The following is a 19,307-nucleotide window of genomic DNA, read 5'->3' on the forward strand; positions in this document are numbered from 1 at the left end:
TTAAAAATACTATGATATATGGCTTATCCCTAGCTGTGTGTATTAAAAATAAGCCCAGTTTGTGATAAAGTATAGTAGATGGTTTGTGCAAAATGCTACATAGGAAAATTTCAGGATTACTGGGAACCGTGGCGTATTAAACATTACTTGAAACCTAGTGTCTCTGTAAGAATATTTCAACCCTGACTTGGAAACGATTGAGTAAAATTATGTTTGCTGAACTATAGAAGACAGCCTGACTTGATAATGATTTTAATCATAATTAGCTTTAGGAAAAGTAATTTCTTTTGCTTCTTTTCTTTTTAGATTCTGAATTTCACTGGCCCTTTATTTCTACCTCCAGGCTGTTGGAATATATTTTCTTTGAAACTTGCCGTTAAAGACATTGCCATAAATCTATTCACCAATGTATTTTTGACTACAAACATAGGTGCCATTTTTGCAATACCTCTACAGATTTATTCAGCACCAGCTAAGGTATTGTTTCCAACCCTCTGTGTGTGTAATAGTTCCCCGAGTGATTAGTGCTTCTCTGTGTTGCATTGACTGCATTACGTTGCCTTCTTTGAAACTAAGAAATGGGAGGGTGTTACCAGCCCAGTCTTAGGTGATGAATTCTCCCGACGTGGAAATCTTTATTTGGAAACCATTTCTATTTTTTCATAAAGTGATTTGAGATTCTTGAATGAAAGAAAGCACCCCAAGTAGATTGCTTATCTCATTTTCATACAGAGCATGTCGTCTGTGCTTGCTGTAGAAGGCACAGCTGAGCTTCTTAGCACCCACTGGCAGTGATTTCAAATAGGTTACACCACTGAATACTTAGTCTTTTTTTTTTTTTTTTAAAGCAACTCTCAGTTGCTTGTAGTCCTTGAATTTCCTTCATGGGCCAAATCAAGCTGGTAGGGTTTGCAATTAGGAAAATGCTTTCTACAATCCGGGGGAAATGTGTTTAATGTACATTATCTCCAACATGTCTCATTTTTTTCCCTGAATGTTCCTTTTTTTTTTTTTTCATTGAGTTATTATTACCGCTTCTTTTTGATCCAAGCTATTCTGTATAACGCTGGCTTCTGATTTTTCACTACGAGACATTCATGCAACCATCGTTATGATTTTCTCACTGATTACTGTTGCTTTTGCATTGTCAGAAGTGCCTTGTGCTCAGCTGAGATGTGAAGATAGGGCTTCTGACATGAACCCACGCGCAGGGCCAGGCTGTGGCACGCATGGCGTAGTTTGGCGCAGTTCCTTAGAAATGTCTTCCTTCCTGCCAAGAGATCCATGTCAGAGGATGGGCCAGGGACCCTGGGAGGGGGTCAGGCAGATTCGCAGCGTGTGTGGAAGTAGCCACGTCTGCACTTGGCGGCCCTGAAGGAAATGGGCTTGCATGTCCCAAGTAGCTAGCGGACCCTGTGGATTGGCATCCTGTTTCTCCGAGGACCAGAGCACAAACCAGCCTGGTGTCTTACAGGGCCCAGGGGTCGTTCTTATAGGCCCTGGTGACTGCGTGGAACCCCCTGTTGTGGCCCTCCCTGTAAGAGACAGTTCAGAGTCCCTGGGGCCGAGTGAAGGGTGGAGGCTCAGAGCTTCGTGGTTGCTTGGCTTCTGGTGAGAGGGGAGTTCACCGAGGGGTAGACCAGTCTCTGCCTTGTATGTTAGTGCTGTAGGATTTTTGTGCTTAGTGTTGTGTGTGAAGTTATTCATATATTACTTTTCAATCTAGGAAGGGAGTCTGGGTTTTGAAGTGATAGCACATTGTGGCATGCATTATTTCATGGGAAAGTCAAAAGCAGGTAAGTATTGCGCCCTTAGCCTTTGTGTACAACTCTAGTTTGGGGGAAGTGGGAAGGAGTGAGGACAGTCAGCATCTGTACAGGGAACAGGCAGTTCTGTCAGCGTGACCGCGCCACAGCCGGTTAGCACGATCATTGACTTAGCAACTTGAAATCGTTTCTCCTCCAGAAACGTCTGGTGTAATTAAGGCCCCCCTTACAGTTTTGTTGCTCGTACTTTTGTACGGAGTGTTTTTCAGATAAATCATTTGATCCTCCTAGCAACCTTGTCACCGTGAAAAATGGAAAGATTTTGATTCTTATAGAAGAGATGACTGGAGACAGTCAAAATAATTTAGAACTGCACTTCAGGTGTTTGCAAGTCTGCGTAGGCGTCTTGTGGGGGTGGGGGTGCCGGCTGTCATGTCAGACCAGAGGCCACGGTGGGGATACAGAAGCTGTTTCTAGTCTGGGAGTGGCTTAATTTGTTTTTCTTTTGATTTGTTAAGATATTTAAGGAGAATTTGAAAGCACAGAGACTTCTTTTGAGAGATTCCCACCTTTTCTTTATAGCACAGACAGGACAGATAAGTGGAGGACCACAGGCCAGGTTATCAGCATGCACATGTCACTGTCTTTAAAAAGAAGTTTATTTATCTGAAAGGCAGAGTGATAGTGGGTCACTTCCCGAATGCCTGCAACAGCCAGGGCTGGGCCAGGCTAAAGCCGTGAGCGGGGATCTCCATTGGGGTCTCCCCTGTGGGCTGTGGGCTCCTGCCTCCTGGGGTGCACACTAGCAGGAACACTGGATCAGACAGTGTGGAGTAGCTGGGACTCAAGCCAGAGACTCTCCTCTGGGGTGCTGGGGTCCCAGGCTGCAGCTTACCCCACTGCTGCCCTGTACCCTCGTCTGAGAACTGCTCTTTGCCCCTCCGCTAGTGGCGTAATAAGGGCAGTGCACAGGGGATGATCGGCATGTCCGTGGAAGCAGGTTTGCATTTTAGATTGAAGTTCTTCAGAATGTCCCAAGTGTGATTTTTAACTCCCTTCAGGCTGTGTTCATGAGCCATGTGTCTGTTACGTTATTACCTTTACATAATCCGATTTAGTTTTCTTTTGCACATGTTTGTTTAATTTGTTTTATCATTTGCCATTGAGTTAGAGGACCTTCTAGTAAAGCAAAGAGAGAGGTTTTACTTATTCACTCTACAGTCTTCCCAGTTGGAGAAGGTTCACAGTCAGCCCTTGGCGTTATGTACTCTTTAGATGCTATTTCCGGTAAATCTCAACGTTGAATTGAATTTGATCTCACTTTTAGAAAATCCTGCTTGGGACGGGAGCCCTTCTCTGGATTGGTCTGCCTGGGATGTGGATTCCAAACTCGCAAATAAATTGCATGAGAGGTGGAAGAGATACACAAACGGTGACGTCTGCAAGTATGTCTTGGCCTTCCCGTTCCCTGTCTCCTGCAGAGGGAGGCGCCATTGTGGGATCTTCATGGAAGTCGTGGTCTTTAAGTTGTGGTGGTTGCCGGTTCTCTCTAGCTTCTGGCTTGGCGGGTTTCAAACCGCAGACACGCCGGAGGCCGGCACAGTGAGCGCTCAAGTGCTCCTCGTCTAGAGTATGTTCACCAGGCATTCCTGTTTCCCCACTTCTGCTTTATTTCTCTCTGGTCACACACACACACACACACACTCACACTGCACACACACATTCACACACCGCACACCCTCACACACTCGCTCACACACACTTGCACAGACTCACACTCACACGCTCTCTCAGACACATTTGCACACTCGCACACACACCACACACACGCTCTCACACACACGCACACACACTTGCTCATACACACACACCACACAAACTCACACACTGCACACACACACTCACACATGTACAAACACACTAAGCCATTGGAAAATATGCTGTGGGTGGCATCGCCCTTCAGCCCTCGGTGCTGAATCGGGGTGTTCTCTGAGATGTAAGGACGCTACCGTCACCTGTGCAGCAAGCTTGACATTGCTGCGGTTCTGTTACCTCGTGGTCAGTCCACGTGAACCCTTCCCTTGTTGGCCCAGCAGCATCGATGTTGCTGGTGTCCCCTGCCCCGTTAGTTGAGGTCAGCCCAGGGCCGGCTGGTGCATGCGTTTGCTGGGCTCCATAGTTTCCTCGGGCCTGGTGTCCCCAGCCTTTCCTCACCCTCCATGTTGACAGGTTGGCTGGTTGTCTCACGGAATATTCCACTCTGTGGATTTTTCTGCGTGCTTCCTCACGTTTATGTTTAGGTTAACCATTTTTGGCCAGAATGTTACTGATTACTTAACGACCTGCCTGGTCTTGTGTCTGCCTCATTGCATCACATGTCGGGCTGCATCACTGGGGTCACTCCCCTTGTCGGCCTTGCTGAGTTGCACTGGGTGGGCTGTGTTGTACGGGAGCGTGCTTTTCCCTTTGTAGTTCATAAGAAGGCTGTGCTGTGATCATTTGATGGCAGTGACACTTGTGCCCTGAAATCACTCCATGATTTAGCATTTATGGATAAGCCTTGCTTGAATAAGTTGTTAGACTGATGACTACAAAATGGGGATTTCTTTCTTTCTTTCTTTAAGATTTATTTGAAAGAGTTGCAGAGAGAGAGAGAGAGAAGGAGAGACAGATCTTTCATTGCTGGTTCACTCCCCAAATGCCCACAAAGGCCACAGCTGGGCCAGGCTGGAGCCAGGAGCTTCTTCTGGGTCTCCTACATAGGTGCATGGGTCCAAGCACCTGAGCCACCTTCCACTGCTTTCCCAGGTGCATTAGCGGGGAGCTGGATCAGAAGTGGAGCAGCTGGGACTCAAACCAGTGCCTAAAAAGTATGCCGGTGTCTTAAGCTGCAGCTTCACCCACTACACCACAGCGCCGGCCCTGGGATGCTCCTAGTTATTTTGTTCATCGACATTTATTAGCAGATACCATTGAACCAAAAGGAAGTTTCCTTTCTTTCTGAGCGTCACTGTAGGTTCTTACATCTGTGGTTATGCTGTAATACCTTCGGTGTTTTTTTTAATGATGAGTTGTCCCTAATTCTGCTGGTGGGAATCCTTCCAGACTGTTTGTCTCTGTGCCATGCACTTGCTTGCTTTTTAGTGAAGCAGGGTGTTCTGAGGTCGCCTGGTGCCTTCTCCCTAGACCTCGTGTAAGGCCAACGAGCTCTTGTTTGGGTGGGAGCGCTGTTGACATGTGATTTCGCCTTGTGTAAATGTCAGACTGGTTTGCCATATCACTCCTCTCTTTATCCGTCAAACAGGAGGAGTGTTTTAGGAATGACTCGGTTTGCCCACGTGAAGAAACCCAAGGAGTCGGAATCCTTCGTGGTCTTTTTGCCTCGCTTGCTGCCAGAGCCTGGCCTCGTGCTAACCTTCAGTGCCACCGCCCTCAGGAACAGCATGGTGAGCACCACCTGTCTCCAGCTCCCATCAGTGACGCGCTTGTGGGTTTCCAGAGTTCTGGACTGGCTCCACCTTGGGATCCTGTTTCAGCGCCAAAACTGATTATTTATTTATGAAGATTTTTATTTATTTGAGAGGTAGAATTACAGAGAGAGGGAGAGACAGAGAGAAAGGTCTTCCATCTGCTAGTTCACTCCCAAATGGTTGCAATGGCCAGAGCTGAGCCAATCTGAAGCCGGAGCCAGGAGCTTCTTCCAGGTCTCCCACATGGGTACAGGGACCCAAGGAGTTGGGCCATCTTTTGCTGCTTTCCTAGACCATAAGCAGAGAGCTGGATCGTAAGAGGAACAGCTGGGTTGCAAACTGGCACCCGTAATTGATTCCGGCACTGCAGGTGGAGGCTTAGCCCACTGTGCCACAGCGCCAGCCCAGCCAAAACTGATGTAAATTCGTACCCCTTTGAAAGGCTAACTTCAAAAAGTTTATGGAAAGATGGAATTAAAAGGGGCATTCATTGAAGTGCCAGAAAAGCTTGTCACACAGTTTCTTTCATGATTATGCTTTTTCTGGGACCATTTTGAAGACCTCATGTGTGTGGTTTGCATCGAAATTGTGTGTTTTTTTTTTTTTTTTGACAGGCAGAGTGGAGAGTGAGAGAGAGAGACAGAAAGAAAGGTCTTCCTTTTTGCCGTTGGTTCACCCGCTAATGGCCGCTGCAGCTGGCGCATTGGAAGCCAGGAGCCAGGTGCTTCTCCTGGTCTCCCATGTGGGTGCAGAGCCCAAGCACTTGGGCCATCCTCCACTGCCTTCCCGGGCAAAAGCAGAGAGCTGGCCTGGAAGAGGGGCAACCGGGATAGAATCCGGCGCCCCGACCGGGACTAGAACCCGGTGTGCCAGCGCTGCAAGGCGGAGGATTAGCCTGTTAAGCCACGGCGCCGGCCAAAATTGTGTTCTTTTCATTTCCATTTTCCACAAGTTCCCAGCATCCCTTCAGCACTCTTTGTAGGGAGCGGTCAGAAGCACAAGGTGAGGAGTGATGCTCTACACAGACTGAGGATCAAGCAAGTAGAGTCTGAATTGAACTTCAGCTTTGTAAGGAATTGAATCAGTTCAGAAATGGCGCCCTGCAAACAGCGGAGGAACTTACCTGACTCTTGGCCTCGGGAGAAGTTGGACCGCGGAGGGCAGTCCAGAGCCAGGGCTGTCACTCGGGAGTGCCAGCAGGGGCCCAAGCCCCATCCATCTGCCCACTTTCCGCCCCTAGTCTGTGGCTTCCTCGGGTCCAGGCGAGGGCAGTGGGGGGAAGGGGTGCCCCCAGGAGCCCCTGTTTATGTCCCTGTGAGTCTCCGTGCCGGAATTCGGCCCCACGAGGGCTGGGTTACAGCGCACCCTGTCAGGTGCTCATGGCATTTGTTAGGGATGACATTCTAGGACTGTTTGTTGGTCTCACTGTACTTGGAAAGAATTTCAAGAATAGTCCCAAGAGCTCTCAGTTGGCCGTCACACGGATCGATGAGTTTCCAGTGTTTGCTATGCAGGCTCAGGCTTTCTCATTCTTTTTCGCTCTCTGCACATAACCCATACTTTTTTTTTTTTTTTTTTGAAAGGCAGAGTTAGACATAGAGAGAGAGACAGAGAGAAAGGTCTTCCTTCCGTTGGTTCACCCCTCAAATGGCTGCTACGGCCGGCGCACTGCGCTGATCTGAAGCCAGGAGCCAGGTGCTTCCTCCTGGTCTCCCATGCGGGTGCAGGGCCCAAGCACTTGGGCCATCCTCCACTGCCTTCCTGGGCCACAGCAGAGAGCTGGACTAGAAGAGGAGCAACTGGGACAGAACCGGTGCCCCAACTGGGACTAGAACCCGAGGTACCAGTGCCACAGGCAGAGGATTAGCCTAGTGAGCTGCGGTGCTGGCCCATAACCCATACTTTTTAAAAACAGCTCTTGACAGAGCTGCCATCCACTGGTTCACTACCCCAGATTCCCATGGCGATGGGGGCTGGGCTGGGGCTGAAGCTGGGAGCCTGCACGTTCTGTTAGGAGCCACTGAAGAGTGTCAGATACTATGCCTCCTTCCCTATTAACTGTTTCAGTGTGAATCATACCAGAACAAAGGCATTTTCTTATGTAGCCAGAAGATAATTATCCAAGTCAGAAAATGCAGGCTACAGTCTGAATTCAAGTGTTTCCAGTGATCCCTCTCTTTCTTGACAGCAATTTCAATTCTTTTTCTCCTGGTCCAACCCAGGAGCTCCTGTTGCATTGTCAGGTCTTTTTTGTTTGTTTGTTTGTTTATTTAAAGATTTTCTTATTTATTTGAAAGGCAGAGTTGCAGAGACATCTTCCATGTGCTGATTCACTCCCCAAATGGCTGCAATGGCCAGGGCTGGGCCAGGCCAAAGTCAGGAGCCAGGAGCGTCTTCTGGGTCTTCCACGTGGGTGGCAGGGACCCAGGAACTTCGGCCATCTCCCACTGCTTCCCCAGGCACATTAGCAGGGAGCTGGATCAGAAAGGAAGCATCCGGGACTCGAACCGGCACCTGTATAGGACGCTGGAACTGCAGACGGCTGCTTAACCCATTGCGCCACAGCTCCGGCCCCTTGTCGGGTCTTTTTAGTCTCTTTTCCTCTTCCCCATCCACCTTTCAGAGCGTAGACGGTTTTAAGGGGGCTGCAGACTTTGTCCCGGAGGTGTCGTGGGTTGAGTTGTGAGACGTTGTGCAAGGTGAGACTGTAGAGGGCGCTGTGTCCTTCGCGGCTTTAACTCTCCTTTGCCGACTTGCAGGTGAAGTACTTTGTGTTGAAGAACCCGTCATCCCTGCCAGTCTCCTTGCAGCTGCTGCCTCTCTCCTTGTACCCAAAGCCCGAAGCCGCAGCGCGCCTGCTCCACAAGTGGTATGCAGAACTTCTGGAAGGGCGGCTGGGGTGTGCTGACGAGACCCGGGGCTGTTGAAAGTCCTGCTCGCTGCACTCGGGGTCTGTAACTATGGGCATGGCATGGCCTCGTGTCACTGGCCACCCAGCCCCTCGGGGCACAAGGTTTGGTGGAAGTTCCTGGTTGTGTGTGTGTGTGTGTGTGGCATCTCCAGTGTGGCTGCATCAAGTCTCTTCCCAGAGAACTTTCTTTTTTTCTTTTTTTTTTTTTCTTTTTTTTATTATTTTTGACAGGCAGAGTGGACAGTGTGAGAGAGAGAGACAGAGAGAAAGGTCTTCCTTTGCCGTTGGTTCACCCTCCAATGGCTGCCATGCCCGGTGCATCTCACTGATCCGAAGCCAGGAGCCAGGTGCTTCTCCTGGTCTCCCATGCGGGTGCAGAGCCCAAGGACTTGGGCCATCCTCCACTGCCTTCCTGGGCAAAAGCAGAGAGCTGGCTTGGAAGAGGGGCAACCGGGACAGAATCCGGTGCCCCGACCAGGACTAGAACCCGGTGTGCTGGCGCCTCAAGGCGGAGGATTAGCCTGTTGAGCCACGGCGCCGACCGAGAACTTCCTTTTCTTTAGTCAGAAACCCGTGACCATCATATGCTCCTGAAGTGTAGAGTGCACATCACGATGAGCTTGGGCAATGCAAAAAGCAAGTTTTGTGTTTTATTTGGTGTCTGTTCCGACCCAATGTGAAATACGGTCATGTGAGAATAGTGTCAGCTCTTGTCTCTTCTGACTCTCGGGCAGTCACAGCTTTACGTAGGAGGCTTCCTCCTGCTACGGTTGGTGGGATCTGCCGTCTCCTCAGGCTGAGCCCGGCTGGCATTTGGACCCAGTGTTTCTTTGTGTGGTGGAGGTGGAGCTGTCCTGTGTCCCGAGGGGATTGTTGCGTACATTCCTGGCTTCTACCCCCCAGATAGCAGCAGGATCACTGCACCCCCACCCCAGCCATGGCGGCCCGGAGCGTCTCCAGATCCTGCCAAGATTGCCCGCAGCCAAGAGTCCCTGCCTGCCCGATCCCATAGCTGTGAGCCACCTGCAGGACACGATAATTGCTTCCCCTGCGCGTGGGGAGCGTTTGTCACCGACTCCTCTTTACACCCTGTGCTGCCCGTCATTTGTTCCATAGTAGTCACTGAACACCTCCAGTGTTGAGTGTGCGTGTGGGTGTGCGATGTATGCACGCACAAGCAAATGTGCTTACCTCGGAACAGATGTGAGTGCGCGCGCACAGAGTGTTAATTAATTCTTGCTTTCCTGGCAGATTGCAATGCTGTTTTAGACATCTGTTTCTCTCTCTATAGGTTTGGCACTGATGTGCAGCTGATTAATTTCACAACCAGTGAATTCCAGCTCACTGAAGCTTGCCCTTACCGGGTAGGATGTTATCTTTCTTTCTTTCTTTTTTTTTTTTTTTAATTTTTTTACTGACTTACTTATTTGAAAGGCGGAGAGACAGAGAGAGGGAGATCTTCTATCTGCTGGCTCACTCCCCAAGTGGCTACAGTGGCCAGGGCTGGGCCAGGCTGAAGCCCAGAGCCAGGAGCTTCTTCCAGGTCTCCTGCATGGGTGGCATGAACTCAAGGACATGGGCTGTCTTCTGCGCCCCTCCTGGGCGTATTAGCAGGGAGCTGCATCAGAAGCGGAGCACCCAGGATTTGAACTGATGCTCATGTGGGATGCTGGCGCTGCAGGCGGTGGCTTAACCTGCTATGCCACAGTACCAGCCCCAGGACGTTGTCTAGAAACAGAGAAAAAGAATGTGGACAAACCCGCTGCACACACATGGCGCACCGCTGCTGGCTGGTTTCAGCATCCTTGCGTGCCCTGTGTGCATCCTGATGCTTATTCTCTGGGCATGGAGGACCCTTTGCAGATTTTTCCAATTGGGAAAATCCAAAGATTCAGTGAAATTTAGAAAATGCTCAATATTTATGTCTCCTCAATAACCCAGTGCCTAGCCGTTAAGAACCACTTCATTTTTTTTTTTTTTTTGGACAGGCAGAGTGGATAGTGAGAGAGAGAGACAGAGAGAAAGGTCTTTCTTTGCCTTTGGTCACCCTCCCATGGCTGCCACGGCTGGTGCGCTGCGGCCAGCGCACCACGCTGATCCGAAGGCAGGAGCCAGGTGCTTCTCCTGGTCTCCCATGTGGGTGCAGGGCCCAAGGACTTGGGCCATCCTCCACTGCCTTCCCGGGCCATAACAGAGAGCTGGCCTGGAAGAGGGGCAACCGGGATAGAATCCAGCGCCCCAACCGGGACTAGAACCCGGTGTGCCGGCGCTGCAAGGCGGAGGATTAGCCTGTTAAGCCATGGCGCTGGCCGAACCACTTCATTATTTTTTAAAAAAAATATATTTGAAAGAGTTACAAAGAGAGGCAGAGACAGAGAGAGAGGTCTTCCATCCGCTAGTTCACTCCCCAGATGACCACAGTGGCCGGAGCTGAGCTGATCCAAAGCCAGGAGCCAGGAGCTTTCCCCAGGTCTCCCACGTGGGTGCAGGGGCCCAAGCACTTGGACCATCTTCTACTACTTTCCCAGATCATAGCAGAGAGCTGGATCAGAAGAGGAGCAGCCAGGACTCAAACTGGCGCCCATATGGGATGCAGGCACTGCAGATGGCGGCTTACCCGCTGTGCCACAATGCTGGCCTCACCTGATTGATGTGTTCTATTCAAAGCTTTCCTGTGTAGAAGGCTTCTCATCCCAGCAGGAAGCACATCCCTTTTCAGCATCCGTGCAGGGCCGTGCTGCAGCCTCTGACTGTATTCCCCAGCTGTGGTTTAGAAACCGTCCGCTGTAGTGAACTGCCAACTTAGAAACAAGCTCGGAGCCAGTGCTGTGGCGTAGTGGGCCACACCTCCACCCGTGGCACCTGCATCCCATATAGGTGCTGGTTCTAGTCCCAGCTGCTCCTCTTCCAACCCAGCTCTCTGCTGTGGCCTGGGAAAGCAGTGGTGGATGGCTCAAATCCTTGGGCCCCTGAACCTGCATAGGAGATCAAAAAGAAGCTCCTGGCTTCAGATCGGCCCAGCTCCAGCTGTTGCAGCCATTTGAGGAGTGAACCATCAGATGGAAGACCTCTCTCTCTCTGTCTCTCCCTCCCTCTATCTGTAACTCTGCGTCTCAAAGAAATAAGTAAAATCTTTAAGAGAAAAGCAAGCTCAGAGGAATTGGTGCGGGCAGTCAGGTGTGGACGATGAAAGGGCTACAGTCGCGTTTCCGCTCTGAGATGCGCTTGATGCCCAGGGAGGCCGGGGCGACTAACGGCACTGCGTGTGCTCTGCAGGGCGGGCACCCCGAGGAGTCCAGCTCCGGCATCCTCCACTTGCACCTGCAGCCTTTGGAAGTGAGAAGGGTCGGTGTCGTGTTCACGCCGGCCGACTATGGAAAAGTCGCCTCCCTCATCCTAATCCGGTACGTGTGTCCCGTCCCAGTCTCCGTTTCTCCTCTGTTGGTCTTGCTCTCTCTCTCTCTCTCTCTGATGGCTGGCAGCATCTCTTTCTTTGAAACACGTGCGTATTCTCCTGAGCCAGGAGCTGCTGTCGACTTCTCCTGCAGCTCTGCTGTGGCGAGGTGGTGCTGGCAGGAGTGAGTCCTCCCGCCCCCGCACACGTGCCCACGGGGCCTCAGTCTCCTCCCTCCTGGTTAGGGAGCGTGTGCCAATGTCACCGTGTGTCTCACCCATGCCGGAGCACACGCATGCACTCACAGGTCTGCTTCCCTGTCCTTAGCAGAGAAAGGTGACCGAGGCAGCTCGTGCGTTGAAGCCACTCATCTCTCTCTGACTTGCTTCTAGAATTCTCTGTAGGTTCTAAAGAATGGAGGAAGTATGTTCTTGGACCCCGGGGGGCTCTTTTTTCTTCTTTTATTTATTTATTTTTAAATATTTATTATTACTTGAAAGTCAAAGTTAAACACAGAGAGGGGAAGCAGAGAGAGAGAGAGAGATCTTCCATCTGCTGGTTCACTCCCCAAATGACCACAACAGCCGGAGCTGTGCTGATCCGAAGCCAGGAGCCAGGAGCTAGGAGCTTCTTCCGGGTCTCGCACGTGGGTGCAGGGACCCATGGACTTGGGCCATCTTCTACTGCTTTCTCAGGCCATAGCAGAGAGCTGGATCAGAAGTGGAGCAGCTGGGTTGAACCATCGCCCATATGGGATGCTGACGCTGCAGGCCAAGTTTTACCTGCTGTGCCACAGTGCCGGCCCCTCATTTTTAATAAATGACATTTTTAGTCGTTTTTACAGGCTTTTGTAGTATCAGACCCACTGGCAGTCGTCAGCTCATGTGGAATTTCTTCAGTGTGTGAGAATCTGGTTTTCTGGATATGAATTCTACCAGAAAGAAAATGTGCTAAAATAAAGTTCTTTAAAGAGTATTTTGACTAAGACTCCCAGATGTCTTTCTGATTAATGTGTTTCATTTTATTTTTTTTAAAGATGTACTTATTTATTTGAAAGTCAGAGTCTCAGAGAAGGGGGTGAGGAGTGGGCTCTTCTGTCAACTGTTCCTCAAATGGCCGCACTTGGGCCATGTTCCACTGCTTTCCCAGGCCATTAGCAGGGAGCTGGATCGGAAGTGGAGCAGCTGGGACACGAACCGGCGTCCATATGGGATGCCGGTGTCACAGGCTGCGGCTTCCCCTGCCACGTCACAACACCAGCCTTGTACTTTCATTTTGAGTCTATCATTCATTCATCAAAGGACTAAGGTCATAGAAAGTGCATAGATAAACTTTAGCTCATCCAGGTGAAACATCTCCAGACTTGAAAAGAAATTCTAAATTTTTTATAGTAATGTGTTTGCCTTTAGTGGTTTCTGTATTGACAGACACTATATTTCTCAAAATAAGGTCAAAATTATGTAGTCACTCTTTAATCACTTAAAGGCTTGTAAATGACGTATTTATAAAGGTTTTCGCAATCCTTTATGTAGAGCTATTTCAGTAGATTTTGTGCAAGTAAAATGCATTCTGCTTCCGTAGTATTTACGTTTTGATGACCAGCTGTCATGTCAGCGTGGTGTGCATCATTTAAACATTTCCATGTGACTTTTTTGGCCTAGAAATCACTTCAGTTCATGGAAGGGCAAATAGTAGTCTGAACTACTATTTGATTAATCAGAATCTGCCTATGTGTATGTATTTGCAAGGTGATAATTTAAAATCACTAGTTTAAAAGTAAGAATAGTTGTATATTTAGAATCATCCTTAAGGCAGAATTCCTCTTATTAATTTATTTCTTATTTATTTATTTGAAAGGCAAAGTTACATAGAGGTGGGGGGGAATCTTTCTTTCCACTGGTTCACTCCCCGATGGCCTCTGTGGCCAGGGCTGGGCTGCACCAAACCCAAGAACTTCTTGATCTCCCACATGGGTGCAGAGGCCTAAGGACTTGGGCCATCCTCCACTGCTTTCCCAGGCACATTAGCAGGGAGCTGGATGGGAAGTGGAGCAGCTGGGACTCCAGCTGGTTCCCGTGTGAGATGCCGATGTGCACGTTGGTGGCTTCACCTGCTGCACCACAGCACCAGTTCCTAGGCGACATTTTTTACTCACAGTTGCTATGCAAACTCCTTAATTCAGCTCAGTGTCCGTCTGCGTCCCCCAGTTTGTGTCTTTAGTTTTGTCCTCTTGGATGTCTGACCACCACCCCTGTGACATTGGAGCCATCCATGGCTTCATGGTCGTGGCCCTTGGCTGAGCGTGATCACCCCAGGCACATGTTCTTTGCCGTGGTCAGGCTGCACCCGTTGCTGACGGATGCACCCTGGCTCTGGGAGGTGGCATGGCTGTGTCCCGTGGACTGTGTCTTCTACATACTTTTTGCTAACTGGGAATATCCCAGCTCCAGGGATTTGGACCTGGTGATACAAGCTGTGTTTGTGTCTCCTCTCGCTGCAGGAACAACTTGACTGTTCTGGACGTGATTGGCGTGGAGGGATTTGGAGCAAGAGAGCTACTGAGAGTGGGCGGGAGGCTTCCTGGCGCGGGGGGCTCCCTCCGGTTTAAGGTGCCCGAGTCCACTCTGATGGACTGCCGCCGACGTGAGTTCCCCCGCGAGGCGCGGCAGGGTGTCAAAGCCAAGAGCACAAGGATTCTCTTAAGCAGAGTTTTGCAGAAATTCGCTTGACAGATGCAAAGAAGGCTGATGTTCCTTTCTTTCTTTCTTTTTTTTTTTGGTTGATTTTATTTATTTGAAAGACAGAGTTACAGAGAGAGGTAGAGCCAGAGAGAGGTGTCTTCCATCCACTGGTTCGCTCCCCAGATGGCCACAGTGGCCGGAGCTGCACTGATCCAAAGCCAGGAGCCAGGAGCTTCCTCTGGGTCTCCCATGTGGGTGCAGGGGCCCAAGGACCTGGGTCATCCTCCACTGCTATCCCAGGCCATAGCAGAGAGCTGGATCGGAAGTGGAACAGCCGGGAACAGAACCGGCGCCCATATGGGATGCCGGCGCTTCAGGCCTGGGCATTAACCCGCTGCGCCACAGCGCCAGCCCCTGATGCCGCTTTCTTTAAACAGCTTCCAGTATTTAACTCCAGTAATACAGAAAGGGAAAAATCAAGTATAATTGCCAGATTAGTGTAGTGTCAAATATTTAACATACACCCATGAGGCTGTGGTTGCCTAAGCACAGAAAGTCACAGCAGGATGATCAGTGGAGAGAAGGACTAACCGTGTCCTGAGAGTAACAGTTCCTGTGACAGCGGGAAGATCCCGTGTCTTCAGTGCAGTGGCCACTCAGCCTTCCGGGAGAGCTGGGGTGACTGGTGATGTCAGTTCTTAAATTTCTTCAACAAATTTACATGTCAGTAGTCACACACGTGTTGTCTCATGGCTCCCAGATTTGACAATGCAGATTTAGAAGTGCTGACATAGCACGCTAGGAATTCCTCAGTTTGCACAAATTTAAATTAAACGCTTTTACATCCTTTATATGAGTTTCATGAACTTCCTGTGTAACTAAAATAAAAATCAAACACTAGAAGTCAGTTCTCTCTTGTTTTCCTATTGCCATTTTACGTTGTGTGAAAACACTGAGTGTTTTAATATGTTTTCTTGAGAAAGCTGGTGGATAAAGCTATTGGATAATTACTGCCCAACTGGAATCCTTTTCTTAGAAAACCATGCTAAACAAACACCAAGTTTAGAAAGATTTGTTCAGGTTTGTACTTGGTGTTATCAACCCACTTAAAGTTCGCTTTTTTTAAAAAAAGATTTATTTGTTTATTTGAAAGAGTTACAGAGAGAGAGTAGAGGCAAAGAGAGAGAGAGAGAGGTCTACCATCTGCTGGTTCACTCCTCAATTGGCCGCAATAGCCAGATTTGTGCTGATCTGAAGCCAGGAGCCAGGAGCTTCCCCCAGGTTCCCCATGTGGGTGCAGGGGTCCAAGAACTTGGGCCATCTTCCACTGCCTTCCCAGGCCACAGCAGAGAGCTGGATCAGAAGTGGAGCAGCCAGGACTCCAACCAGCGCCCACATGGGATGCTGGCACTGCAGGCGGCGGCTTCACCCACTACGCCACAGCGCTGGCCCCCAAAGTTCACTTCCATAGCCTTAAAGGAGGCAATAAAAGATAATTCATCCTTACATGCACTAGACTGTGGGTCGTAAATGTTTAGGCATATCTAAACATTGTCGGAAGATGTACTCTGATTTCTTTGTGAGGATTTAATGACTGCCTAATGTAGAGGGTGTGGTGGATTCACCCAGCAGCGCATGCATGTGTGTAACTGAGCCCTGGTTCAGAGGGAGAGAAGCTCAGTGTTCCAGGGTGCATGGGGAGCAAGCCTTTAACGTTAGCTTTTAATGAGTGAAAGACCAACCTAGGCAGAGAGCACTGTGTCTTCAGAAAAGTCTTGACTACTGAAGTATTTCTGTTGTACTCTGGCACATTACAGAAATCTACAGCTGTTGTAGGAATCATTTTCAGCTTATGTTGAATTTTTTTCCCACATTTTAACAGTGGTTTGGTTGATTGAATAAATATTGACTCAATTATTTTAAATATTGTGGTGCAGATATTCATAAATCTCACTCTTTGTCCTTCCCAGAATTGAAAGACAGCAAGCAAATTTTATCTATCACGAAGAACTTCAAAGTCGAGAACATCGGGCCCCTTCCTGTAACGGTGTCAGCGCTGCGAATTAATGGGTATAATTGCCAGGGTTACGGGTTCGAAGTTCTGGATTGTCATCCGTTCTCTCTGGACCCAAACACATCCCGCGACATCAGCATCGTGTAAGCATTCAATTCCGTTGGCTCCGTTTCACAAGGCGCACGCGGTGGGGCGAGGCGGCTTTTCCCGTCGGTTCAAGCCTAAGTTGTGTTTCCCTGCCGTCGTTGTCACTTGGCTTCACGGCCGCAGCTTCAGTGGGCACAGGTTCCTAAAGCTGACTCGCTTGTTAGGTTCACTCCAGACTTCACCTCGTCCTGGGTCATCCGGGAGCTGACCCTCGTGACGGCGGCCGACCTGGAGTTCCGCTTCACTCTCAACGTGACGCTGCCTCACCACCTGCTGCCCCTGTGTGCACACGTGGTCCCGGGGCCCAGCTGGGAGGAGTCCTTCTGGAAGCTGACCGTGTTCTTCGTCAGGTAAAGCAGCAGCTTGCCGGCTGTTCACAGCAAGAGGACGGCTGCCCCCAGAGCCCCAGCACGGGAGAGCGGCTGCCCCCAGTGCCCCAGCACAGGAGAGCGGCTGTCCCCCAGAGCCCCAGCACAGGAGAGCGGCTGTCCCCCAGAGCCCCAGCACAGGAGAGCAGCCGGATGCTTGCTGACCATGTGAGGTTCTGTGAGGTTCAGAGTGTAACTGACAGTTGTGCTGCACGGATGTTCAGGGGCAGGTGCGTTACTGTTAACTAGCTCAATGCCATGACAGTTTGAGGCTGATCCTTTCCAAGTGATTTTTATCCTGGCCCGGTCTTTAAAAATTGAATTGTAGCATCAGGTTTATCAATGCGCACCTGTTTCAGAACCTGGGTTTTTGTTTGTTTACGTCTCCTGGAATGTCAGCGCCGGGTCTTTAGCCACCCCTCCGCCCCGCAGTCATTCCGTAGTCACACTGACCTTTTCTGTACTGGTTGTGCCTTTGCCGTGATGAGCGTGCTTGCTTTTCTCCCTCAGTTTGTCTCTGCTGGGTGTGATTTTAGTAGCCGTCCAGCAAGCACAGTACATTCTCATGGAGTTCATGAAGACGAGGCAGCGGCAAAGCGCCAGCTCCTGCTCCCAGCAGAGCAGCGGGCCCATGGATGTGATCGGCTCCCCGGCTCACAAGTGAGAATCCTGGGGGCGGGCGGTGGTGTCCGTTCTCGCCTTTGACGATTTGCGCCTCCCCTTCGGGTGTGATGTTCAGGTAATATTAACTCTGATTGCACGGTGGCCTTCACACGATCTCTGTGCCACAGAGGGGACGGCTGCACCATTGCCTTATTGAGAGCGCCTTCCTGGAAGGCACAGTTCACGGGTGTCCTTGTGGGCAGGAAGTTCCCGGAGCTCTGCAGAGGGGGAGGGCGTGCTCCTAACGCCCATGGGCGTCGGAGCAGAACGGGACAGGCGGATTTGGCTTGCCCCTGTGTTAAACATGCCGTCTTCTTCCCTTCAGAAGCAGTTGCAAGAACTTCCTGGACGCCTACGGCCCCTCGGATAAGGGCCGGGGCAAGAGCTGCCTGGCAGTGAGCACTCCCCGGAGCCGGGTGCAGAACGCCGCCAGGAGGAGCCCGGCCAGCTACGGCCACTCCCAGAAGAAGCACAAGTGCTCGGTCTATTACAGTAAACACAAGGCCGGCGCGGCCGGGGCGGCAGGTGGCACCAGCCCGAGCCCCGAGGACAGGCAGACAGTGGCCCTGGGCGGCGCTCCATGTGCCGGGAGGGAGGACACGTGCGCCGACGGCCCGGCCGAGCACGGGGCCGGCCTCAAGGACGCGAGTGGCGGGAGTGTCCCCCCGCTGAAGCACTTATCCCTGCCCAACGCCGCCCTGGGAAAGGCAGAGGGTCCCCTGCGAGAGCCGGTGCTCGCCAGCGACTCTTCTTCAGACTGTACCGTGAAGGAGGGAGTGCAGTCCTGTTTGTTTCCTAAGGAAACGGCCCTTAGCGCTCTGGGCAGCGCTGAGCTCAAGGAGCTGAAGACCCCCAAGAAACTACCTGAAAGTCACTTGCCGAGAAACGCACCTCAGTACCTGCCAGAGCTTCTGGAAAGTTCCAGAAAGCATGCCGGTAATCTCCTCCTCTTCCTCCTCGCCGATCCTGCTCGCCGGCCTCTGCCTGGTCCGTGGTCGATGCCGTCTGCTGTGGCCTGCGCCCCTTGGTCCCCACCGAGGAGGCGGAGGGTGTTTTTAGCCTGTGCAGGGTTTTTGCAAGGTCACGGAGGTTGAAATGCGACTGGTACCATGGAAGGATCAGGACAGGGCCCTGGGATTTGAAAATGTGGCTGAGAAGTTTGTGTCCTGTTACTGTTGGGAGGACCTGGGTGTCTTTTTCTCGTTATTTATTTATCTCATCGTTTCAGCCTTTTTTTGTTAATTTTTAAAGATTATTTATTTGAAAGGGGGAGAGAGAGAGAGAGAGAGAGAGAGAGAGAGAGAGAGAGAGATTTTCTATCCACTGGTGCATTCCCTGAATGGCTACAACAGCCCAGGCTGGGCCAGGCCAAAGCCAGGAGCCCAGAACTCCATCTGGGTCTCCCGCGTGGCTGCAGGGGCCCAAGCACTTGGGCCATCTGCTGCTGCTTTCCCAGGTGCGTTGGCTGGGAGCTGGATTGGAAGTGGCATCCATGTGGGAGGCCAGCGTCACAGATGGCAGCTTAAACCCACTGTACCACAACACCTGTTCCCCCTTCATTTTTTAATTTTATTTATTTATTTATTTATTTATTTATTTTGCTTTTTAAATTTCTGTCCTGACTGTTAGAATATGTGCATTCCCGGACTTGTCAAAGTCAGATTCTTGGCCCTTTTCACAATCTGGAAAACCCAGTTGCCTTTGCTGTTATTTGAAATTTCTCAGCACACACAGCATCCTGGTTTCGGCCCCTTGAAACAGTAGAGAAGCTTCAGGAATCTCGTGCATGTGGTGCAGAGCCCAGGCCGCACCTGGAATGTTGCGTGAAGGGCGTGGCTGATGGGAAGGGAAGCGGGGCTGTGAGCGGAGCGAGGTTTGGGCAGCAGCACGGAC

At 50.7% G+C, this 19,307-nt stretch overlaps 1 protein-coding gene across 3 annotated transcripts in view; it reads left to right on the plus strand.

Annotated features, from left to right (window-relative positions):
* TMEM131L (transmembrane 131 like) overlaps positions 1-19,307 on the plus strand; it is a 180,921-nt gene that overhangs the window by 130,897 nt on the left and 30,717 nt on the right. For 2 of the 3 annotated variants that reach the window (XM_062199470.1, XM_062199471.1), the window contains exons 14-25: positions 307-477; positions 1,727-1,796; positions 3,094-3,211; positions 5,071-5,212; positions 7,996-8,105; positions 9,439-9,511; positions 11,424-11,551; positions 14,042-14,184; positions 16,193-16,379; positions 16,548-16,733; positions 17,262-17,411; positions 17,740-18,350. In XM_062199470.1, the coding sequence (XP_062055454.1) occupies positions 307-477; positions 1,727-1,796; positions 3,094-3,211; positions 5,071-5,212; positions 7,996-8,105; positions 9,439-9,511; positions 11,424-11,551; positions 14,042-14,184; positions 16,193-16,379; positions 16,548-16,733; positions 17,262-17,411; positions 17,740-18,350 (2,089 nt within the window). The remainder of the gene's footprint in view (positions 1-306; positions 478-1,726; positions 1,797-3,093; positions 3,212-5,070; positions 5,213-7,995; positions 8,106-9,438; positions 9,512-11,423; positions 11,552-14,041; positions 14,185-16,192; positions 16,380-16,547; positions 16,734-17,261; positions 17,412-17,739; positions 18,351-19,307) is intronic. The other variant, XM_062199472.1, reaches the window with a different exon arrangement.

The sequence above is a fragment of the Lepus europaeus genome, chromosome 8 (genome assembly GCF_033115175.1).
Source record: "Lepus europaeus isolate LE1 chromosome 8, mLepTim1.pri, whole genome shotgun sequence".
Lineage (NCBI taxonomy): Eukaryota > Metazoa > Chordata > Mammalia > Lagomorpha > Leporidae > Lepus > Lepus europaeus.